Source organism: Phascolarctos cinereus, unplaced genomic scaffold (genome assembly GCF_003287225.1).
Source record: "Phascolarctos cinereus isolate Bilbo 61053 unplaced genomic scaffold, phaCin_HiC Scaffold_2;HRSCAF=192, whole genome shotgun sequence".
Classification (NCBI taxonomy): domain Eukaryota; kingdom Metazoa; phylum Chordata; class Mammalia; order Diprotodontia; family Phascolarctidae; genus Phascolarctos; species Phascolarctos cinereus.
In genome coordinates this window covers 190018201-190038864 of record NW_027555625.1, presented here as the reverse complement: position 1 = coordinate 190038864, position 20664 = coordinate 190018201, and the positions used below count along the sequence as shown (strand labels likewise).

The window sequence follows — 20664 nt, the reverse complement described above, 5'->3', positions numbered from 1 at the left end:
TCCAGGCATATTATAGCTATAGGAGTTCTTTGCTTTAACTTTCTAGAAACAGGTCAAAAAAGGAAATGAGGTTAATCTAACATGACCTATGTTTTAAAATATTTTATTATGAACCTGAGTTTAAACAAGTACAAACCTTTCAAAATATAGAGAATAAATCTGCAATATAGATAATAATCTGTAAAATTATTACATACAGATTGATTTTAAGTATATATTAACTTTAATGGGGATTGTCCCAAAATTGCCCCTTTTGTATCTCCTTCTGAACTCATTTTTATTTTTGTCTTTTTAAATGTTTTATTGATGATCTTTTCTATTTTTTGCACCTTTTCATTATATACTAATAGACCTTTTAACACATTAATATATCAAGCAAAATCAACATCTTTTCTATGATGTATTCTTTTAAAAATTTTTATTATAAATTTGACAAACATCAACCAACATGAACATTAAAGTATTACAAATTAAACTGTGCACTTCTTTACATAGTTTGCTCTTTATGTTTATATTGTTTCATATGATAGTAACAAATATCTTTCGGTGCCATCAATTAATTCCAGTTATGATACTCTGAAGTACTATATCCCAGGATGCGGAAAAAAATTGGCTTTCCCTTTCTGAGCTTGCATCCTCTCCCTTTTGCATATTTTTAAATATTTCACTGATGCACTTCCCTTTCTTTTCTGTCACTTTGTCAATAAGTACCAGAGATACAAAGAAAGTTTTTTAAAAAGGCCCTGTACTCAAGGAGCTCACAGTCTATAATGGGGGACACAACATGCAAACTGAGTCCACACAAGATGTAGTCTGGACCAATTGGAGGTTATCAACAAAAGATTGGCACTAGCATTAAATGAGTCAGGAAAAGCTTCTTGGGGAAGGGATTTTAGCTGAGACTTGAAGGAAGCTGTGGAAGTCAGGATACAGAGATGAAGAGAGAGATCGAGAATGAGGAATGAGGGACAGCATGTGAGTTGGGAGATGGAATGCCTAGTCTAAGGTAAAACAGATTCACTTATTCTTAATGAACTTATGTTGGTTCTTTGTGACCAATGTTTCCCTTTGACAAATTCATTTAATAACAAATTATAGACTTTTGCCAGGAATCAAAGTCATGATCACTAGCCTAAAGGTTGAGAAATCTTCCCTCTTCTTTTAATACATTTGCCCGTATCTAATCTTTAGATGCCTTCTCAGTTTTCTACAGTTTTTCAAAAGTTACTGATAGAAGCCTAGCCAGCACATTTGCCAATTTTTTCAGGATCCTGGGATATAGTATTTCAGGGAATCATGATTGGAATTAATTGATGACACCTAAGTGCTTTCTCACCATCTTCTCACTTACCTTGTGTTTCAAATCACCGTAATCATTTTGTTCCATCTTTTCTCATCCAAAAATCTTTCTACTTGGTAGCGGAAAAAAAAAAAACCAGAAGCAAAATAGATGTTGAGTAGTTCTGCCTTCTCTTTATAAGACATTATCATTCTTCCATTCAGTTCTTCCTTTAATTTCTTTTATCTTCCTCTTGTCCCTGTTAAGGAAATCAATAATTCTAATTTTAACAAAGCAAATTAATGTTCAGTCATGTCCAACTCTTTGTGACCCCATTTGGGGTTTTCTTGGAAAAGATACTGGAGTGGTTCACCATTTTCCTTCTGCAGCTCATTTTAGATGCGAAAACAATTACTAAATGTTTAAGACCAGAGCTGAACTCAGAAAGATGAATCTTCCTGACTTCAGATCCAACACTCTATCCATTTTGCCACCTAGCTGCCCCATGCTCTTCTTCCATACAAATTGTTAATTTTTAAAATCTTTTTAAACCTATATGTTTCTTTACGTAGCTTTCCCTTTTTTTGTCATGAGTTTCACTTATGTTTATGAGTAAGCAATGTAGAAAGCATTGCAGAGAATGTTTTTTTTCATTCACAACCCAATACATGGTTACCTTGAGCCAAGTCATTCTAAAACAGAGCTTAATAATATAGAAGTTCACCCTTATGAACATAGGGTTTAGTAGTATTCTGGAATCATGGGATTATTAGAAACCAAAGCTACCTTCAAGATAGTCTAGTGCAATCCTGTCATTGTTCAGATGGGGAAAATTAAGATTAAGAATAGGAAAGTGAATGGCAAAAGGTTGGACAGCAACTTCATTGTGAAGCCCCCTTCTCCTGGTTTAGCCCAAATACCTAGGAACCACATCATCCTGTGATTATAATCAAAAATGTACACCCTCCTCATTCTTACCCCTTCTTTCCCCCACTGTCAGGAATGGAATCTTCTAGAGCAGTTGAGCTTCTGGGAGGAGAGAAAGAGATACATTCAGACAGATTTATCCCTACTCAGCCTTTTCTTGACAACTAGCTGTTGCTACTGTCTCCACTCTGGAGCAGGAGAGGAAGGCGGTAACAGTGTCCTTTATACCCCTCTTGACCCACTGATTGGAGTCCCAGAATTAGAAGGAACCTCAGTGCTACTCCAATGACTACCTAAAACATGAAGGGAAGATGTGAGGAAAGGTACATATATGACTCTCTACCCTCCCCCTATTGTTTCATACCAGTAGTTACACAAGCCCAAAGAGGGGGTTGCATAGACACTCTAGATATTGGCAATCTTTGTGTTACAAATAATTTCATTATAAAAAACCTTATAAGTATGTGGCATTTCCTGCCTCCCAACTTGTCCGTAATTCTTTGTCCCATAAGAAAATGAAAATCACAGGAAGGTTCAGGATTGTTGTAAGATTTATAACTAACAAACAAACTAGCATTAGTGATCCAGATAAAAAAGAAAAAAATAATAGCATATATGTTACATGAAGTTTTGCAGAGTGCTTTACAAATAATATCTCATTTGATTCTCACATCAACCCTGAGAGGGTGCTGTTATTTTCTCCATTTTATGTATATAGATAGATAGATATAGATATATATTGATATTGATATATACACATACATACATATATAGATATATACATACTGCATATACATATATACACACATATCTACATACATATGTGTGTGTGTGTGTGTGTGTATATATATATATATATATATATATAAACTAAGACAGATGGAGATTAAGTGCCCTAGTAAAAATCACATAGCTATTAAGTGACTGAGGCCAGATTTAAAGTCAGATCTCCCTACTTCAACATTCTATTCGTAGTGTCATCTAGCTGTAAAAAAATTGGGGCAAGGTGGAATATTGATTGGAAGCCTCTTTTTGCTCCCTGGTAAAGGAAGAGATGTGATTAAGACCAAACTGCTATTCATTCATGTAGTCTGCTTAATGCCAAGCCAACTTAGTCATTAAGGAATTGGATAGGGGTAAATGAAAAAAAAGGAAGGAGCAAAAAGTTTTGTCCTCCCCCTGGAGAACACCAGGGCCCTGTACCTGGGAGACATGCAAATTCTACCCCATGTTCAGGCATCAGCAGAGGGTAAAGCCACCTCTATACATATTTCAATATAATGCCAACTCCTTAGGAGCAGTTTGTTTCCCTTTTTTGTCTCTCTATCCCCAGCATAGTACTGGGTATATAATAGTAAATTAAGAAATATTTGTTAGTTGATTATTTTTTCTATAGTAAAGGTGAAAATGCCATCTTTGCCATAGTAGCAACCATTAAAGTATGTCCCCAAAATAACTTGGGACAAAACAGATTTATTTCAGAATTTAAAAAACACACAATTTAATATGGATTTTGTACCCTATTTATTTTGAAGCATAAAAGAAACAAATCCATCATTGATAAACCAATCCTCCTCTGGGGAGGGGGGAGGGGCAGTGCTGGTAAATGTTTAACAAATGACTCTCAAAAAAAAAAGGTGCAGCAGTCACACCTTTAAGTTTAATGTGCATCATTAATATTTCACTTTCTTGTATCTAGACAATCTACAAAACAATAAATCGAGCCCTGTTCAGATTTATAGTGTTTGTAGTATAAATGGTCACATAAAAAAATTAATAATCAATGAACTAGTGTGATCTGGCTCCAGAATATCCAGGGGGCCCTCTACATGTAAGATCCCAGATTTATCCCTGCAGTGCTTCCATTAAATCCCTACTCTCCCTATCCTGTTCACCTCTTCATCCATACACCCAAGCCAAGAATATCTGTTAATGTGCTACCTTCAGCATCTTATCTCTACCTCAGTATATCAGTGTGCTTCAGGTCAGCCAGCATTTATTAAGTGCCTACCATAGGTAAAATCCATCCATGCCCTCAAGGAATTCACAGTTTAATGAGGAGACAACATGTAAATAACTCTGTACAAGTATAGACAGGATAACGTGGAGGTAATCTCAGGAAAAGTACTAGTACTAAGGGGTAGTTTAAAAAAAGCTTCTTGTAGAAAGTGGGATTTTAGCTGAGATGTGAAAGAAGCCAGGAAACTGAGACAAGGAGGAATAGAAATCTAGGCATGAGAGACAGCCAGTGAAAATGCATGGAGTCAGGAGATTGAGTGTTTGTGCTAGGGACAGTGAGAAGGCCATTGTCAATAGAGTACATGGAAGGGAAGAAAGTGTAAGAAGGCTGGAGTAGTAGGAAGAGGCCAGACTGTGAAGGGCTTTAAAAGCCATGCAAAGGATTTTAGATTTGATCCTGAAGGTAATAGAGAGCCAGTAGAGTTAATTGAATGAGTGGTGGGAGGAAGGTGTTACAGTCAGACTTGTACTTCAGGAAAACCACTTTGTTAAGTGAGAAGAAAATGGACCAGAGTGAGAAAAAAGACAGGGAGACCGACCAGCAGCCTATTGCAATAGCACAGGCTTGAGGTGATGAGAGACTGCACCAGGGTGGTGGCAGTGTCAGAGGAGAGAAGTGAGAGGAAAAGAAGGAGAAACATCAACTGAGGAGTGGAACGATTAGAGGTCATAGTGAGGAGGGGTTAGGAATTGTGAGGCAGTGAGAAAGATGGAATGACAAAAGGTCTTTTCACCCTAGGTACTAGCTCATCTCACCTGTCTCATACTTTTCACAAGATTTACTGTTGGAAAGGGCCTTTAAGATCATCTAGTCATAGGATTCATAACCTTTTTTAGGTCATGGACCCTTTTGATAATTTGGTGAATCCTCTTGGAATAATTTTTAAAAGCATAAAATAAAATACAGGATTACAAAGAAAATAAATTATATTCAAATTCAGTCATCAAAATATCATTTTAAAAAAACCCAAGTTGATGGAGCCCAAGTTTAAAGCCTCTAATTTATTCCAGCTCCATCAATTTTACAGAAAAGGTCTCCTTTTCTTGTGCTCCCGTGAAGGTGACAGACCAAGGCCACGTGTCTTTAGGGAATACAGAGCACCTGAACAAGGGACTCTCCAAAGAGTCCAATTCAAGCAACAATGTTGAAGATAATGTAGTGGATAAAGGGTAGGGGATCGCTTTCTGAGACTTTCCTTCTTGTTTAGTCTTTCAGGTTGTCCGAGAGCAAAGAAAAGTGGAATCAGGATAGCACAAAGCAAAGAAGACAAAGAGGATCAAGAGCCCATTAGGTAAGTGGAATGTGAAGACCTGGTAGATCCCTTGGAAAGACACAGATTTCACAGTTGTTAAGATCAGGCAGTCCAAAGAGTGTCACCGAAGCAGGAGGGGCCATCCGCAAAATAAAGGAGCAGCTACACCATGCTTTTAAATATTTAGTAAACAGGTAAGAGAAAGTTTGTTTCAAAGTCAAGAGCAGAGTAAGAGAGTAGCCTTAGAAGAATCAACAAAGAAATAGATATTACAGCTAATGTCCAACAGAAAGTTAATGTTCATCAGAAAGCCCTGAAGGTTTGTCTGATATTTAGCATACCCCAGGACTCAGGACTGGTGAGAGGATCAGACATCCAGTGTTGGAAGGACTCTTAGATAACATCTGGTCTAACTCCCTCATTTTATAGATGAGAAAACTGGGTACAGGGAAGTGAAAGAACTTGCCCAGGGAGGTCCCAGGTAGGAAGTGGAAGAGCTGGGCTTTGAACCCAGGATTCCTGACTGCAGATCCATTGCTCTCACAGCTCTGATGGAGAGGCAGGCAGGGTGACCTTCAAGAGAGAAGGCTGGACCTCGAGTTAAGAAGCCCTGAATTTCAATCCTGTCTCAGATATTTACTAGTTATATGACCTTGTTGTCAAAGTGACTTGGCCTCTCTGAAACTCAGTTTCTCCATCTGTAATATGAGGATAATGATGATAGCACTTACCTCCCAGGGTTGCTGTGAACATCAAATGAAATAAAATTTGTGAAGCACTTTGTAAACCTTAAAGTGACATTTAAATCAAACTATTGTTGTTATTGTTATTGTTGTTACATCATGCTATATTGTTATTAAAACATGTCCCTTAATTGTAAAATAATATAGTGCTTACTGTGTGTCAGGCACTGTAGTAGGAATTATACAATTATTTTATTTGACCCTCACAAAATCCTGGGAGGTATGTGCTATTATTATCCCCATTTAAGGATGAGGAAACTAAGGCAAACAGAAGTTAAGTGCCTTGCCCAGGTCATACAGCTAGTAAGTAGGTGGGGCCAGATTTAAATTCAGTTCTTCTTGACCCTGGGCCTGGCACTTTATCCACTGTGCCACCTATATAGTGTTATTAGCTGATGTACCTAGCTCTCAAAGTTATCGTGAGGATCAAATAAGAAGTTATGTAAACATGCCTTATGAATCAAAATATACCATACAAATGCCAGCTATTATTACTTTTTGCTACATGCAATTTGATTTTTATTAATAGATTGCATGGCTTGCTATCTCCCATAAGGTATAAACAGTTTAATTTGCCGAATCAGTCAGGAAAGATATGATCGTGAGATTATGAGAAGGTTCATTGACATCTTGGGTGAATGTTTTCTAGAGTCTAGATTTATACTGAGAATTGGACATCAGACAAGCCTCAGGCTATTGTGGTGCATCAGCCCATGGTTGGACATCAGCTGTGATAGAAATGCTGCAGGGGGTCTTATTTAACTAGAAGGATGTATTCTGGCTAACAATACACTAGTGTTCTGTAGGGAACATAAAGGGGCCAATCAAGTATTCCAGCTCCTGCCCCCTGGATATCCTAAATGTTAATGCCAAAAGCACAGGTTTTTTTTTTCTCATTTAAAATTTAATCCGATTCAGTGTTCAAGCTGAAAATAATGAGACTAAACAAGATCCCCTGTGAATTTTACATTGTCCCCTTCTAAAGACCAGTAATCCATTCCAAAATAGAGCTTTTGAAAAAAGAAACCTGTCTTTCCAAAAGAAAATCAGCCTAATTTCCAAGCCTGCATCTAAGCTGGAGCCCATCTCCTACTTGTTAAGTATGAGGGTTTTCATCAGCCAAGAGCTCTCCAGCTATGAGCTGATAAAGTTAATGATTCCACTAGGTGGCGTCTTTGTTGATTTCACTTTATTATTTTTTTCTTCTTCCTTTCTTTTTTTTCTTTCTTTCTTTTTTTTTATTTGAGTCCGTAGAGCATGATTGTTCTTTTTTTTTTCATGTCAGGTTGTTTTGACTTTGTTGTAGAGGCTACCAGGTATATGATGGCAAGACAGTAAAGTTTATCTCATCTATCTGCTATCCAGATGTCCAGTTCCTGGTTGTGATGGTCAGGGTCATATAACTGGAAAGTATGCATCCCACCGCAGTGCGTCAGGGTGCCCTCTAGCAGCCAAAAGGCAAAAGGATGGGTACTTAAATGGCTCCCAGTTCTCTTGGAAGTCAGTGAAGACGGAAGGTATGTCATGTCCCACTCCAGGATGTGATGGCTCAGGACACGTCAGTGGTAGTTTCCTTACACACCGCAGGTGAGTAATTCCCCCGTTGGTTGTTGTCTATGATGAGACCCCATTTCATTAGTTGGGAATGATCTTATGTCTAGTCTCCTGGTCCAGGTGTGAACTGGAGCTTTTAATAAGCTCAATGCAGTATCTTCATTGGAAAATAAAAAGAAAGCCTGAGATACAGTAAGGGAAACTGTGAAGTTTGTAGGGGCTAGAGGAGAGATGGAAATAAGACTTTAGAAAACAAACACATATTGTGAGTATAAGCTCAAGTGTCATTAGATGCAACAAAATCCAAGTTTTTCAAAATATTATGTTCAGTGCAGATAGGTATCTCCATTAAAACACATAAAATAAACATCTGTAAGAGGTGTTACAGTAATTACAAGAGGCTTACCCTTAGTGTAAAGCTATGAGGCCCAACACTTGATTTTGTAACTCCTTGATGTATCTTGAAGCAGTGTGAGGGGAATCAGGAAATTTTCGAAAGGCTTTCTCAGCCCAGATAATTTGGATTTGCTATATTCTATACGGTAGTTTGAAATGGGGGAAGATATTCAGAAGATCCTAGGACTTAGAGGTAGAAGGGACCTTAGAAGTCATGTAGTCCAGCTCCCTTGTTTTCACAGATGAGGAAACTGAGGCCCACAGAGAGGAAGTGACATAGTGTCAGAGATATGATTGAAACCCAGTACTTTGATTCCCAATCCAGCGCTCTTTCCAGAATCAACAAATCTCAAAGGTACAAGCTTGGAACCTGAAACACCATTTAGTCCTGTCATGCACCCTGAATTGCCAAATCAATGTTAGTAGTATATCACAAAGACAAAAAAGTTTAGAATTCTTATTGTCAAAACAGAGACATAAACAGAAGCAGCTTACCCAGCCTAGATTAGTGCAGACTTGTGGAATGAGTGTCTAATGACTACTCACCTGCTCTCCTAATTTAACCAGACTAAACAGCAGGTGCCTACAAGTTTAGAGGAAGCGAAGGAACACTTGCAAAAGTTGCTCATCCCCTCATTATCTGAAAGAATGTCAGCCTGTATCCTCAATGCACTTATACCAGCAAGAACAAAACAAAGGTAAAGATGATGAACAAAATAATAGAAACGATAGTGATGGAGATTTGTCGTTAGGCTTGGGAGTGAAGAGAGAAGCTCATTTTAAAAGAGGTCATATTTAATGCAACAGAGGCAGCATGATGTAGTGGAAAAGGCAACAAACTTGGAGTCAGGAGGACCTGGATTCTAATCCAGCCTCAGACACTTACTGGGTGACCTTAAGCAAATCACTTAACCTCTCTGGGCTCCATTTTCCTCATCTGTAAAAATGGGGAGGTTGGCCCCCCAAACCTTTCCAGTTCTATAGCCATGAATCTATGTAATATATATTCCCTTTGAGTTAGGAAAATTCTCTTTACAGGAAGATGAGAGTCTAGAAACATCTAAATATTTAAGAGAAATATGGTCTTTCACAGAACCCTACCCAAAAAAGAATGACAGTCAGTGCCTTCATCAGCATGGTATAATGATTTATCTGCTAGATTTGTCATTAGTGGGAAGACCTAGGTCCCAATCCCTGCTTTGTTTATTACTACTTGTGGAGTCACTTAACTTTTTTGAAACTCAGCTTCTTTCTCTGTAAAATGAAGAGGCTGAACTAGTTGTTATCTAAGGTGCCTTCCAGTTCAATGTCCTATGATCCTGTGAGGGAGTCAGTAAGCATTCATATCAAGGGCCCCAGCCCCTCATTCCTGAAATGTCATCCAGGTACTCAGGTAAATTTGCTTATGAGTAGTAAATGCACCATACTATACCGAGACACTTGCTTCCATCTGCCAATTTTTGACTAACTTCTCATAACTAGGGGCAAAAGGAATTTTTTACATCTCAGGGACCATTTTGCCATGGGTAGTATTGCTCAAAGATAGCCATTGCTTATACCTTCTTGAAGTAGGCTAATGGTCTCTAACTTCCATATTATGGCTACTTCATAAATAGGTCGAAATGTTTGGAATGAAATTAGAGGGATTCTTATAAGTGTTGTTGCCCCAAATGCCAAGTCTCCATTTCATCCTCTGTTAACTGAGATGGTTGGACAAGATGATCTTTACCCAAAGTCATATCTAGCTCTGGCAGTCTATGGTTCTACTTAGCTTGTCAGTAATCTGGTGGTTACTGTGACACTCACAGGCAGGAGACAGTTGTCACCTTCTCCAGAAGATGATATGACCCACAACGGTCAGTTAGTCAACTACCATTTATTAAATGCCTATTATGTGCAAAGCACTGGTGATATAAAGAAAGAAAAAAAACAGTCCCTGCTCTCATAGGAGCTCATAGTCTAGAGGGGGAGATTACACGCAAACAATAATTCAGGGAAAACACAAAGGGAAGGCATTAAAATTAAGGAAGACTATAAGAGGTTTCCTGTAGAAGACATGACTTTAACTGAGATTTGAGGGAAGCTAGGAGCAGAGATGAAGAGAAAGAGAATTGCAGACATGGGGGACAGCCAGTAAAATTGCTCAGAGTCAGGAGATGAAGTATTCTATGAGGAAAAGCAAGGAAATTACTGGCGTCACTGGCTCTCAGAGTACATGGATAAGGTGTAAGAAGACTGGAAAGGCAGACAAAGTCAGGTTATAAAAGGCTTTGAAAGCCAATCAGAGGGTTTTATATTTGATCCTGAGGTAATAGGGAGCAACTAGAATTTATTGAATGGAGGTTGGGGGCAAGCAATATGATTATACCTACACTTTAGTAAGATATTGACAGCTCAATGAAGGATGAATTAGAGTGGGGAGAGATTTGAGGAAGGGGAAGGCCAACCAATGGGCTATTGAAATAGGGTAGGTGTGAGGTGATGAGGGCCTGCACAAGGTGGTTGCCTTGTCCAAATAGAAAAGGGGCTATTCTGGAGGACTGAGGTATTCTAGGGGTTGAGTCCCAGCCTCTATACCCCACCTCCTTCTCATGCCTTTCCAGAGAGGCAGAATAATATGATGGAAAAAAAGAAAAAAAAACCCTAATAAACAGCCACTTGTTGTGTGACCTCAAAGAAAAAGAAAAGAAAAAGAAAAGGGACTATATCCCAAATTCACTGTGCCTGAAAGCCTTCCCAAGTTCAGTCAGCCTCTCAAGCTCTGTTTGAAGGACAAGAGTCCTAGGAGAATATTATTACATAAACAAAGAAATGCTAAAAGTTGCAAGATGATCATGGTGATCATTGACAGAACAACTAAAAATAGAATTCAGGTAACTTCATTGTAACTAACTACTGATAGACTCTCTCAGAAGGCTGATACTTAAACCCTGCCGGAACATAGGAATTTGTTAGACTATCAGATAGGCATCACATTTTACCTCAGCTATGTATGTCCAAACACAACTCCTAATCTGTATGTTCTGGTAAAAATAGATAAGGCATGGGCCAATGCTTTTGTTTGTGGTTGTCTTCTCCAAGAGTGCTGAATTCATTTATGGGAACTACTCCCTTTGCTTCTAATTAGCAGTGATCAAAAGGACCCAGGACCTTGAATTCCTAACCCTGCCACCAAGCCTGGACATGTCCATCTCAGGATAGAAACTTGTTCACCTAAGATCAAGAAAAAAACAGACCAAAGAGGCAGCCTAAACCCTAGGTTCACCTCACCTAAGTAGGACATGTGCTACGTGGAGGCTGTGATGGGGGATAGGATCAACTGTCCCCATCCTCACATAGTTCACATATGGTCCATAGCAGGAAGTGAAGAGAACACTGAAGATGGTCCTACTCCCTTTTAAATAGCTACTGAGTCATCAGTTATTCCTGTTCAGCAGCCAATATGTAGACTGTCCCGTCATCTCCAAGCATGAAGCCATTCAGCACTTACTCACCAATGGCTGGAAACGACCAAGAACAACAGCTTTGTACAAAGTCAGAGATGTCTCTGTGACATTTTTCTATCTGCTTCACAGGATTCCGGGGTACAAAGAGATCATATGCACAAAATATTTTTAAACCTTAAAGCGCTATAAGTTATTATTCTTGTAACCCTGAAATACTGTTGAATATGAAACCCAAGTTTTATTGGAGAAGTAACATGTTAAAATTGATGGAATGATAGATTTGGAGTCAGAGGACCTAGGTTCAAATCCTTTCATTTCTATGCACTCCCTGTATAACACTGAGCAAGTGTCTTGACCTCTCTGAGCCTCAGTTTCCTTATCTGTAAAATGAAGGAGTTGTGCTAAGTGACTTCTACATTCCTTTTCAGCCATAAATCTATGATTCTATGAGTAAGTAGGGCAACATTCTGACTACTTTAAAGCATCTGTCTATCATCTCCAACACTGTTAGACTCTAAACCTGATTCCTCATGATCAGTCTCTTAGGTGTGTTAGGTAACATGAAGCATGTTTGGTAACATTTCGGGACAGGTAGCACAACAATCTGAAATTTCTTGTAATATATACCTCCCCTCCCTCTTTCTGCCAGTGCCATTGACTTGACTGAGCTGTCAAAGTGAGGCCAGCAAGGGATGGTTTTGATTGCTGGTTTCAGCATTGTTGGCTGATTGCTCAATACCTCATCAAGCCATTGACAGCAGAATCAAGAAGGTGATGAATGAGCTCTCCCCCATTCCCTTCACTGAATTAACACTAAAAGGTTGCGGATAGCAATGTGAGCTGCACAGGGTCCACACTGTGATCCTGGAAATGCTAGAGCAATATCAGGGACTATCCATTTTGCAAGTCACTGCAGTCAGAAGGGATAGAGGAGGGGGAAGGGGGAGAAAAGAAAGGAAGGAAGGAAGGAAGGAAGGAAGGAAGGAAGGAAGGAAGGAAGGAAGGAAGGAAGGAAGGAAGGAAGGAAGGAAGGAAGGAAGGAAGGAAGGAAGGAAGGAAGGAAGGAGGGAGGGAAGGAAGGAAGGAAGGAAGGAAGGAAGGAAGGAAGGAAGGAAGGAAGGAAGGAGGGAAGGAAGGAAGGAAGGAAGGAAGAGAGAGTGGGACAGGAAGGAAAAAAGAGAGAGAGGAAGGAAACAGCATTTATTTAGCATCTGCTATGAGCCAGGTACTATGCTAAGTGCTTTACAATTATTATCTCATGAAGATGAGCCAAATGCATCCTGATGGGTTCCATCAGGAACTACGAAATGGAACCACAACACCAAATACTGCTATATGATTATAGTCTCCTCCAAAATACAGGAGAAATAATAACTATAACTACTAGCATTTATATTGAACTTTATAATGAACAAATATGCCATTTTATCTTCACAACAACTCAGGGATATGTTATTATTAACCTTATTTTACTGATAAGGAAACTGAGGCAGGCTGACATTAAGTGACTAGCCCAGGGTCACACAGTTAGTGTCCAAGTCAAGATTTTCACTCAAGTTTTGTTGACTCCACTCCACTAGCATTCTATCTACTGCATTACTTTATTGTTGTTGTTGTTCAGTCATGTCCAATTCTTCATGACCCCACTGGGGGTTTTCTTGGCAGAGACACTGGAGTGGTTTGCCATTTCCTTCTCCAGCTCATTTTACAGATGAGGAATACAAGGTTAAGTGATTTGCCTAGGGTCACCCAGCTAGTAGGTAGCTGAGGCAGGATTTTAACTCCAAGCCCAGTTCTCTATCCACTCTGCCACCTAACTGCCCCACTGCATTACTTAGTTGCCTGTAAAGAGAAAGAACCTAGGGTAAGAAATTTAGAAGAAGGCTTAAAATAAAAGTGCCCTTAGGAGAGGTAAAACAGTGGGATTCCAGTGATAACTTCCAGTGTGATCTTAGGGGAATCACTTTCTCTTTGGGGCTTCAGATTTTTCATCTGAAAAATAAGAAATGAGAGAGCATGTATTTGGGCCCTGACAACACTTTCCCCAGTGTGTTCAGTAGCTCAGAAGGTACAGGTGCAGAAAACCCAGGTGGTCAGATGATCCATGGTTGGGGATTAGGAGAGTGAGTGGGAACTGTGGAAGGAGAAAGCAAGGAATTTAAAGATGGAGAGCAAAGCACCACCAAAATGCTTAACTGTGAGGCAGCCAGCAGAGCCAAAGTCAGGGAGACAGGCTGAGAGAACCACAAGAGACCACTTACAGAGAGAGACAGCAGAAGGGACTATTGAGGAGAAAAAACAGAAGAGGGACTTTTCTTAGGAGATAAGAGGGGATCCAAAATAAGTTTGGAAACAATTGCTGAACAATTTTGTCTAAGCCTAGCTCTGTGTACAAATTTGGATTTCCCTTCATGTCAAAATCTGTTAGCTTATAGAGCATATGGAATTTAGATTGACTTTGGGGGTGAAAGGGGTATCCCCACTTTGGGGGTTCTGGACTGGATATTCCAGAATATCTCATGCAATGACATTTTGGCCCACCAAGGAGATGCCACAGTTCCAGCTCTAAAATAGGTAACCAAAAGGGGCTGAAACCTTATGTTATTTCAGATCCACAATGTAGCAATGCATGAAAAAGACTCAATCCCTTACCTTGCTGGGTACAACAATGAGAATTGGGTACTTTTTATTTTGTCTCCAAATCCTGGCATTAAATGTACAGCTTTCTGGAATGCACACAAACAATATACATGTACACATATGCAATGTGTGTGTTCATATATGTGCACATATAGACATGTGTGTTAGTGTGTATGTGTTATGCCTGCATAAATTCTGTTAAATAAACATTCATTAAAGGTATAATGCACTGATAGATATTGGGGATACAAAGATGAAAACCTAAATCATCTCTAGCTTCAAGAATAGAGGTGGCACATTGGATAGAATTCTGCACTTAGGACTCACAAAGAACTGAGTTCAAATCTTGCTTCAGACACGTACTTGCTGTGTGACCCTATATGAGTCACTCAACTTCAGTTTCCTAATCTGTAAAATGAAGATAATAATAGTACCTTACTCCTAGAATTGTTGCAAGGTTCAAATGAGATAAAATATATGAAACGCTTTGTAAATCATAAGGTGCTATATAAATGCTACTTATTATTAGTAGTAGAGAGGAACTTGCAGTCACAAGACCTGAGAAGTCCTAACTCTACCTCTCCCTACCTGTGTGACCTTTAGCAGGTCACTTGAGCTCTTTGGGACTCAGATTCCTCATCTGAAGGAAGGCATTGGACAAGGGGACCTCTAACGTTCCTTCCAGCTCTAAATCTGTAATCCTATTATATTGCAATATGACATGTACACAAATAGATATTATACAAGACTACAACTCAGTGGTGTGACTGCATAAAGTATGACAGCGAAAAATAATTGTGTTTGTGTGTGTGTGGTTGGAGAGAATAAATTAGTTGGAATTTGTATTGTGTTGAACAATTGAAGGGTATTGAATGCCAACCCAAGGATTTTAGACTACTCCAGAAGCAAACTGTCGAAGATTTTAAGTAACAGAATGACATTAGGAGCTCTATGTATTAAGATTAATCTGGCAGCTGTGTGTAGAATGAATTGAAGGGAATAGAAAAGAGTCAAGAAAGCTAGTTAGAAGACTTTTTCAATAATCTAGTCCACAGGAAATGAGAGTCTGGATGTACTAGAAGGTGTCAGTAAAAAGGACAAAATACAAAGGATGGTGGTAGAAGACAATATAAAAGTGGAGTGAGCAACAAGGGTTGTTAATTTTATCAAGTAAACATATTTCTGTTTAGTTCAACAAATTTGATCCATATATTAAGCACAAAACACTGTGTAAGACACTGAGTATACAAAAAGAAAAAAAATAGTACCTCAAGAAGTACCTAATTGTACAACATATAAACTATGCCATTTTACTTGGTGATCTTGTCAGCTCCCATGGATTCAATAATCATCCCATACACATCTTAAATTTAACATGTCCAAACCCCTCCTCTTCTTAACTTCCCTATTAACGTTCAGAGAGTATCTTCCCAATCACCCAGGCTCATAACCTAGGTATCATCCTTGATGGCTCACTGTCTCTCACTCCCCCCTTCTTATATCCAATGTGTTCTCAAGTGTTGTCCATCCTACCTTTGCAACTTCTTGTGTACATTACTTTTTATCCTGTGACTCTGCTGCCACCCTGTGCAGGCCCTCATTAGCTCATGCTGTGGACCACTGCAATAGCCTCTTGGCTAGCAGATCTCACTGCTTTAAGTCTCTCCCCCACTCTAACCCATCCTACACTCAGATATTAAATTGATCTTCCTAAATTTTAGGTCTGACCTTGTCATCCTTGCCCCTATTCAATAAATTCCAGTGGCTCCCTATTACCTCCAAGATCAAATATAAAATCTGTTAGATTTTTAAAATCCTTTATAACCTAGTTCTTCCCTGCCTTTACAGTCTTCTTATAACTCACTCCCCCCTTTATAATACTACCCTCACACAAGACATTCAATCGCCTGACTCCAGGTGCATGGAATGCTCCTCTTCTTCATCCCTCTTTCCTAGCTTCCCTGGCTTCCTTCAAGTCTCAGCCAAAAATCCTGTCTTCTGCAAGAAGCCTTTTGTGATCCCTTTTAATAATTTTACTGCCTTCTTCTGTTGCTTATCTCTAATTTATCTTGTAAATTGCTTGTTTGTGCATAGTTGTTTACATCTTGTAATCAGGGAATGAGAGCAGGGAATAGTTTTTGTTTGTTTTATGCCTCTTGTATCCCAAGTACTTAGCGTATTACCTGGCACATAGTAGGCACCTAACAAATGCTTACTGATTTGATTTGTTGACTACAGGATGATTTGAGGAGGAAGAGGGTCTTAATAACTAGGGGGATCGGGGATCATAGGGGACCTGGCATTTGAACTCAGTAGAGGAAGAGCAGCATAATTCAGTTGAAAGAACACTTACTAATCACAGAGTACCTGTCTCTGATGCTTACTGTGTAACCTTAGGCAAGTCACTTAACCTCCATAGTCCTCAGTTTCCTTTTCTATAAAATGAAGGCATGGGTCTTGAATGAAAGAAAAAGAGCAGTGAGGAGGGAGTATATTCTAGACATGGGGGAAAGCCTGTGCAGAGGTAAGAAGGTGAGCATAGAGAGCGAGAGAGAGTATAATACATGATTCCTTATTGGGAATGTGCAAGAATACTGCTATATGAATTTAAAATGAGAGGCACCATTTTCTATTCTGGGTGCTGAAGCGTTTTCAGGGATTCTGGAAAATGTTTTTATCATAGAGATTGAAGAGAATTTGGAGGCCATCTCTAGCCCTACCCTTGCCTAAACAAGCATTCCCATGAAGTGACCATCCAGCCTTCATCTAAGACTTCCAGTGAAGAAGAACCCATTATTTCCCAAGGCAGCTCAAGAGAGTTGTATGAAAGTATTTGAAGAGGGATTAAATTTTTTTTGCTTAGCCTCAGAGAGCAGAACTGGGAACAGTGATGTTGCAGAGAAGCAGATTTTAGCAGGAAGTAAGGAAAAACTTTAGAGCATCCAAAAGGGAAAGAAGTGGAGGCCTCAGGAGGGAGAAGGCTAACCCTCCCTGGAGTCTGTCTAGAAAAGCCTGGATGGTCCCTGCTCCTCATGTACTCCACAGAGAGTATTCTTAGTATTCACATTTAGATAGGGGTCAGTTTACACCAGGGGTGGAGAACCTGCGGCCTCCAGGCCACACATGTCCTTCTAGGTCCTTGGGTGCAGCCTTTTGACTGAGTCCAAGTTTTATGGAACAAATCCTTTTACTAAGGGGATTTGTTCTGTGAAGTTTGGATTCAGTCAAAGGGCCCCACTTGAGGACCTAGAGGGCCATATGTGGCCTCAAGGCCGCAGGTTCCCTACCCAGAATTTACACAGTCTCTGAGGTTCTTGCTAATACTGAGGTCCTGTAATTCAATAAAACAAGCCAGCTTCTAGCATCTGAGAAGACTGGGCTGGAATAGAAAAAGCATTCCCATTTTTATTCCCTTTCTTCTCAAACAATAGCTGCCTGGTTAGATAATTAATGAGAACTGTTCAAAGTTCCAAAAACATAAACGGTACTACAGGGCAAGAAACAGCAAGTTTCCTATGCTTCAAAGCTTCTGTTTGTACAATAAGCTTCCTCTTTAAATTTCTAGGTGGTGGAACATTTGTGTGAGATCCCCTACCTTGCCTAGCATTGTTCTTCCATACCCCTCTGGGCTTTCTAATTAATGAAACAGTAGTCCACCACCAGTTTCTAACTTACTCTTCCTACCTACAAGATCACTTGGCTGGATGACAATGTTTATCTCCAACACTCATCTCTTAGGCATGGGAATACATAAAATAAGGCTGGAAAAGTGAGTTTGGAACCAGATTGAGGAAAGCTTTAAGATATAAGTCTAAAGAGTTTAAATTTGATCACAGAGGCAATAGAGAACCACTATGGTTTTGAACAGAAAATGCCATGTTCACATCTGTGCCTTAGGAAGATTATTACATCTGTTCTACCTATACAGTGGAAGCAGAGGGGAGAGAGGAAGTTAGCCCATAAAAACTAGCTAAAGTCTAAAAAAAAATCATGAATTTAATTTTCACAAATTTCTGTCCATTGTCTTTATTTCTACCCTTTGCCCTTTGGTGCCAAGAACAAATCTCTTCCCTCTTCAAACACTTAAAAATTCCTATAGTGCCCCACTCATCTTCCCAGGCATCTTTTCACCAGGCTAAACATTTGCAGTTCCCTTATGGCATTATCTCAAGACTTCTTACCATTTGATTGACCTCCTTGTTTATTTTTTTTTTGAGGTAGAAATAGAGATAGAGGGGCAGCTAGGTGGTGCATATATACAGCACCAGCCCTGGAATCAGGAGGACCTGAGTTCCAATGTGACTTCCAATACATAACACTCACCAGCTGTGTGACTCTGGGCAAGTCACTTAACCCCAATTGCCTCACCAAAAAAAAAAAAATGGAAGTAGAAAAAGCACCTACTTTGAAGTCAGAAAAAACATGAGTTTGAATACTTCCTGTGACACCTCCTACATATTTGACCCTCAGCAAGTCTCCTCTCGTGTATGTAAGTAGAGCCTAGAGTTTGACATATTTGCCTTATCAATGAGTAAATCACGTGATGCCATTGAGAACCCTGCAAGACACTTTTTTTAATCTGTGAGGGAAAAAAAATTTTCAAGGAAGAAAAGAGAAGGATTTAAAGTTGAAATGTAATTTTAAATATTCTCACTATCTTCTTGGTACCTTCAGAGAGTACACAGCTTTAGGCCTTCTTCTGGTTATTAAGAAACAGAATCTTCCTCATATTCTCTTCCTCTGTGAGATTTCTTTCCATACAACTCTTTCCATTGGTCTGTGGCTGTGGAAGAGGTTCAGCCTCGGCTAATATCAATCCAGAGAGAGAAATACAATTTCCTGAATTTTCTAGAATCCATATTTCCCTTAACCCAGATTAAAAATTAGTTTTAGTTGTGTCAGTTATCCTCACAGATGCTTTCTCAGGAAAATTCATATCATTGGCCCCATTTTTGCATGAGGTAACATGCTCAGAGTGACAAAGGTCACAGAGTAAGCTTATGATCGAACCTTGTGTGACAGAATTGTCCAATAGTCTGCTCACAGTCATCAATTACCAATGCAGAGATAGGGGAAAAAAACTACAGGTTATTATATTCAGAGCATAGGCTAAAGTTGGTGAGCCCTGAGCATCAGTTTTAAAATACATTATGTAGGTTCTGGTTACCTTAGCAGGATGGGTACAGTGGAATTTCAAAGAGGAAAAGGGGAAGATGATGATGATGCCAATAACAGAAGGGAAAGATCTATATAGGTAAACAGGAAGCTCGCCAGTTAACACTGGAGATATGGAGACATCTCAAGTTTGATTTTGCAGACTCTGGCTAGTTACTTGATTGCTCCTTTTAAGGAAATATCAGTAAAAAAAAAAACAGTCAAGCCAGAAATTCTCTTATCACATTTACCTATTAAGCAAGAAGCTTCTGTTTTCTATTATGGGATCTCTGTATCAGGCTTACATGTCCAACATCCTTCCTAGTCCATCATTTAACCCACCTGTAAGAAATTTGTTCTTTGGAACTGATCAATGATAGATTGGTACAGAGCACAGAATTTGGGGTTGAAAGGTGAAGGGACCTCAGAGGTTGCCTAGTCCAACACCTTATTTTACAGATGAGGAAGCTGAGGCACAGAGGCAATTAAGTGATTTGCCGAACATCACATACATACTAAGTGTCAGAAGCAAAAGAAATCAAATTTTATCCCAGGTCCTCTGGCTTCAGGCCAATGTTCTTTCCTCCTTTACCATGCTGCTTCCTATAATGTTCCACTAATATGTTTATGATGTCAAGAGAAATAAAGAAGAGCCCTCAGCATGTTGGTGAATCCTATCGGCTAGGCAGAAATGGGTGGCTTGCCATCTGTATCACTAGAGGGAATATCAGACACTGAGAAGAGTTTATCAGTGGAAATGTTATTAGAGAAGAGGTATCATTATCCACTTTGCTGATGCACCTGAAGGATGATGAAGTGTTTCTATTTGAGTGGCATCTAAAACCTTCTCTATGTTTTGTCTCCCCCCATATAAGCTTCCTGGGAACAGAAATTGTCTTACTTTTCTACTTGTATCCTTAGTGCATAGCATCGTACTTTGCACATAGTAAGCACTTAATAATGCTAATTCATTCATTCATTCAACATACATAGCAGTGGGATCCCAACTGGAGAGTATATGTGTCTTTGAAAGTATATGTACAAAACTTGAGGAGAAACATTTAGGAAAAGATCTTTTGTAAGTCCCAGGATATGACATGAATCATTAAAAGCATTTGTTTTGATCTGATAAACCCTCCCAAAAAATACCTCTTCTTGCATCTTAAAGTTCATTTGAAAATCAGGTAGGTAGAATAAAAGGTGGAATATTATGTAGGAGGACTAATACTAGACATATCCTCCATGATTTTATT

General features: G+C 39.2%; 1 protein-coding gene across 3 annotated transcripts in view; it reads left to right on the top strand.

Annotated features, from left to right (window-relative positions):
* Positions 1–20664, top strand: part of MYT1L (myelin transcription factor 1 like) — a 685202-nt gene that overhangs the window by 618237 nt on the left and 46301 nt on the right. For all 3 annotated transcript variants that reach the window (XM_020965838.2, XM_078149744.1, XM_078149745.1), the window contains exons 19-20: positions 5434–5517; positions 7587–7808. In XM_020965838.2, coding sequence (XP_020821497.2) covers positions 5434–5517; positions 7587–7808 — 306 coding nt within the window. The remainder of the gene's footprint in view (positions 1–5433; positions 5518–7586; positions 7809–20664) is intronic.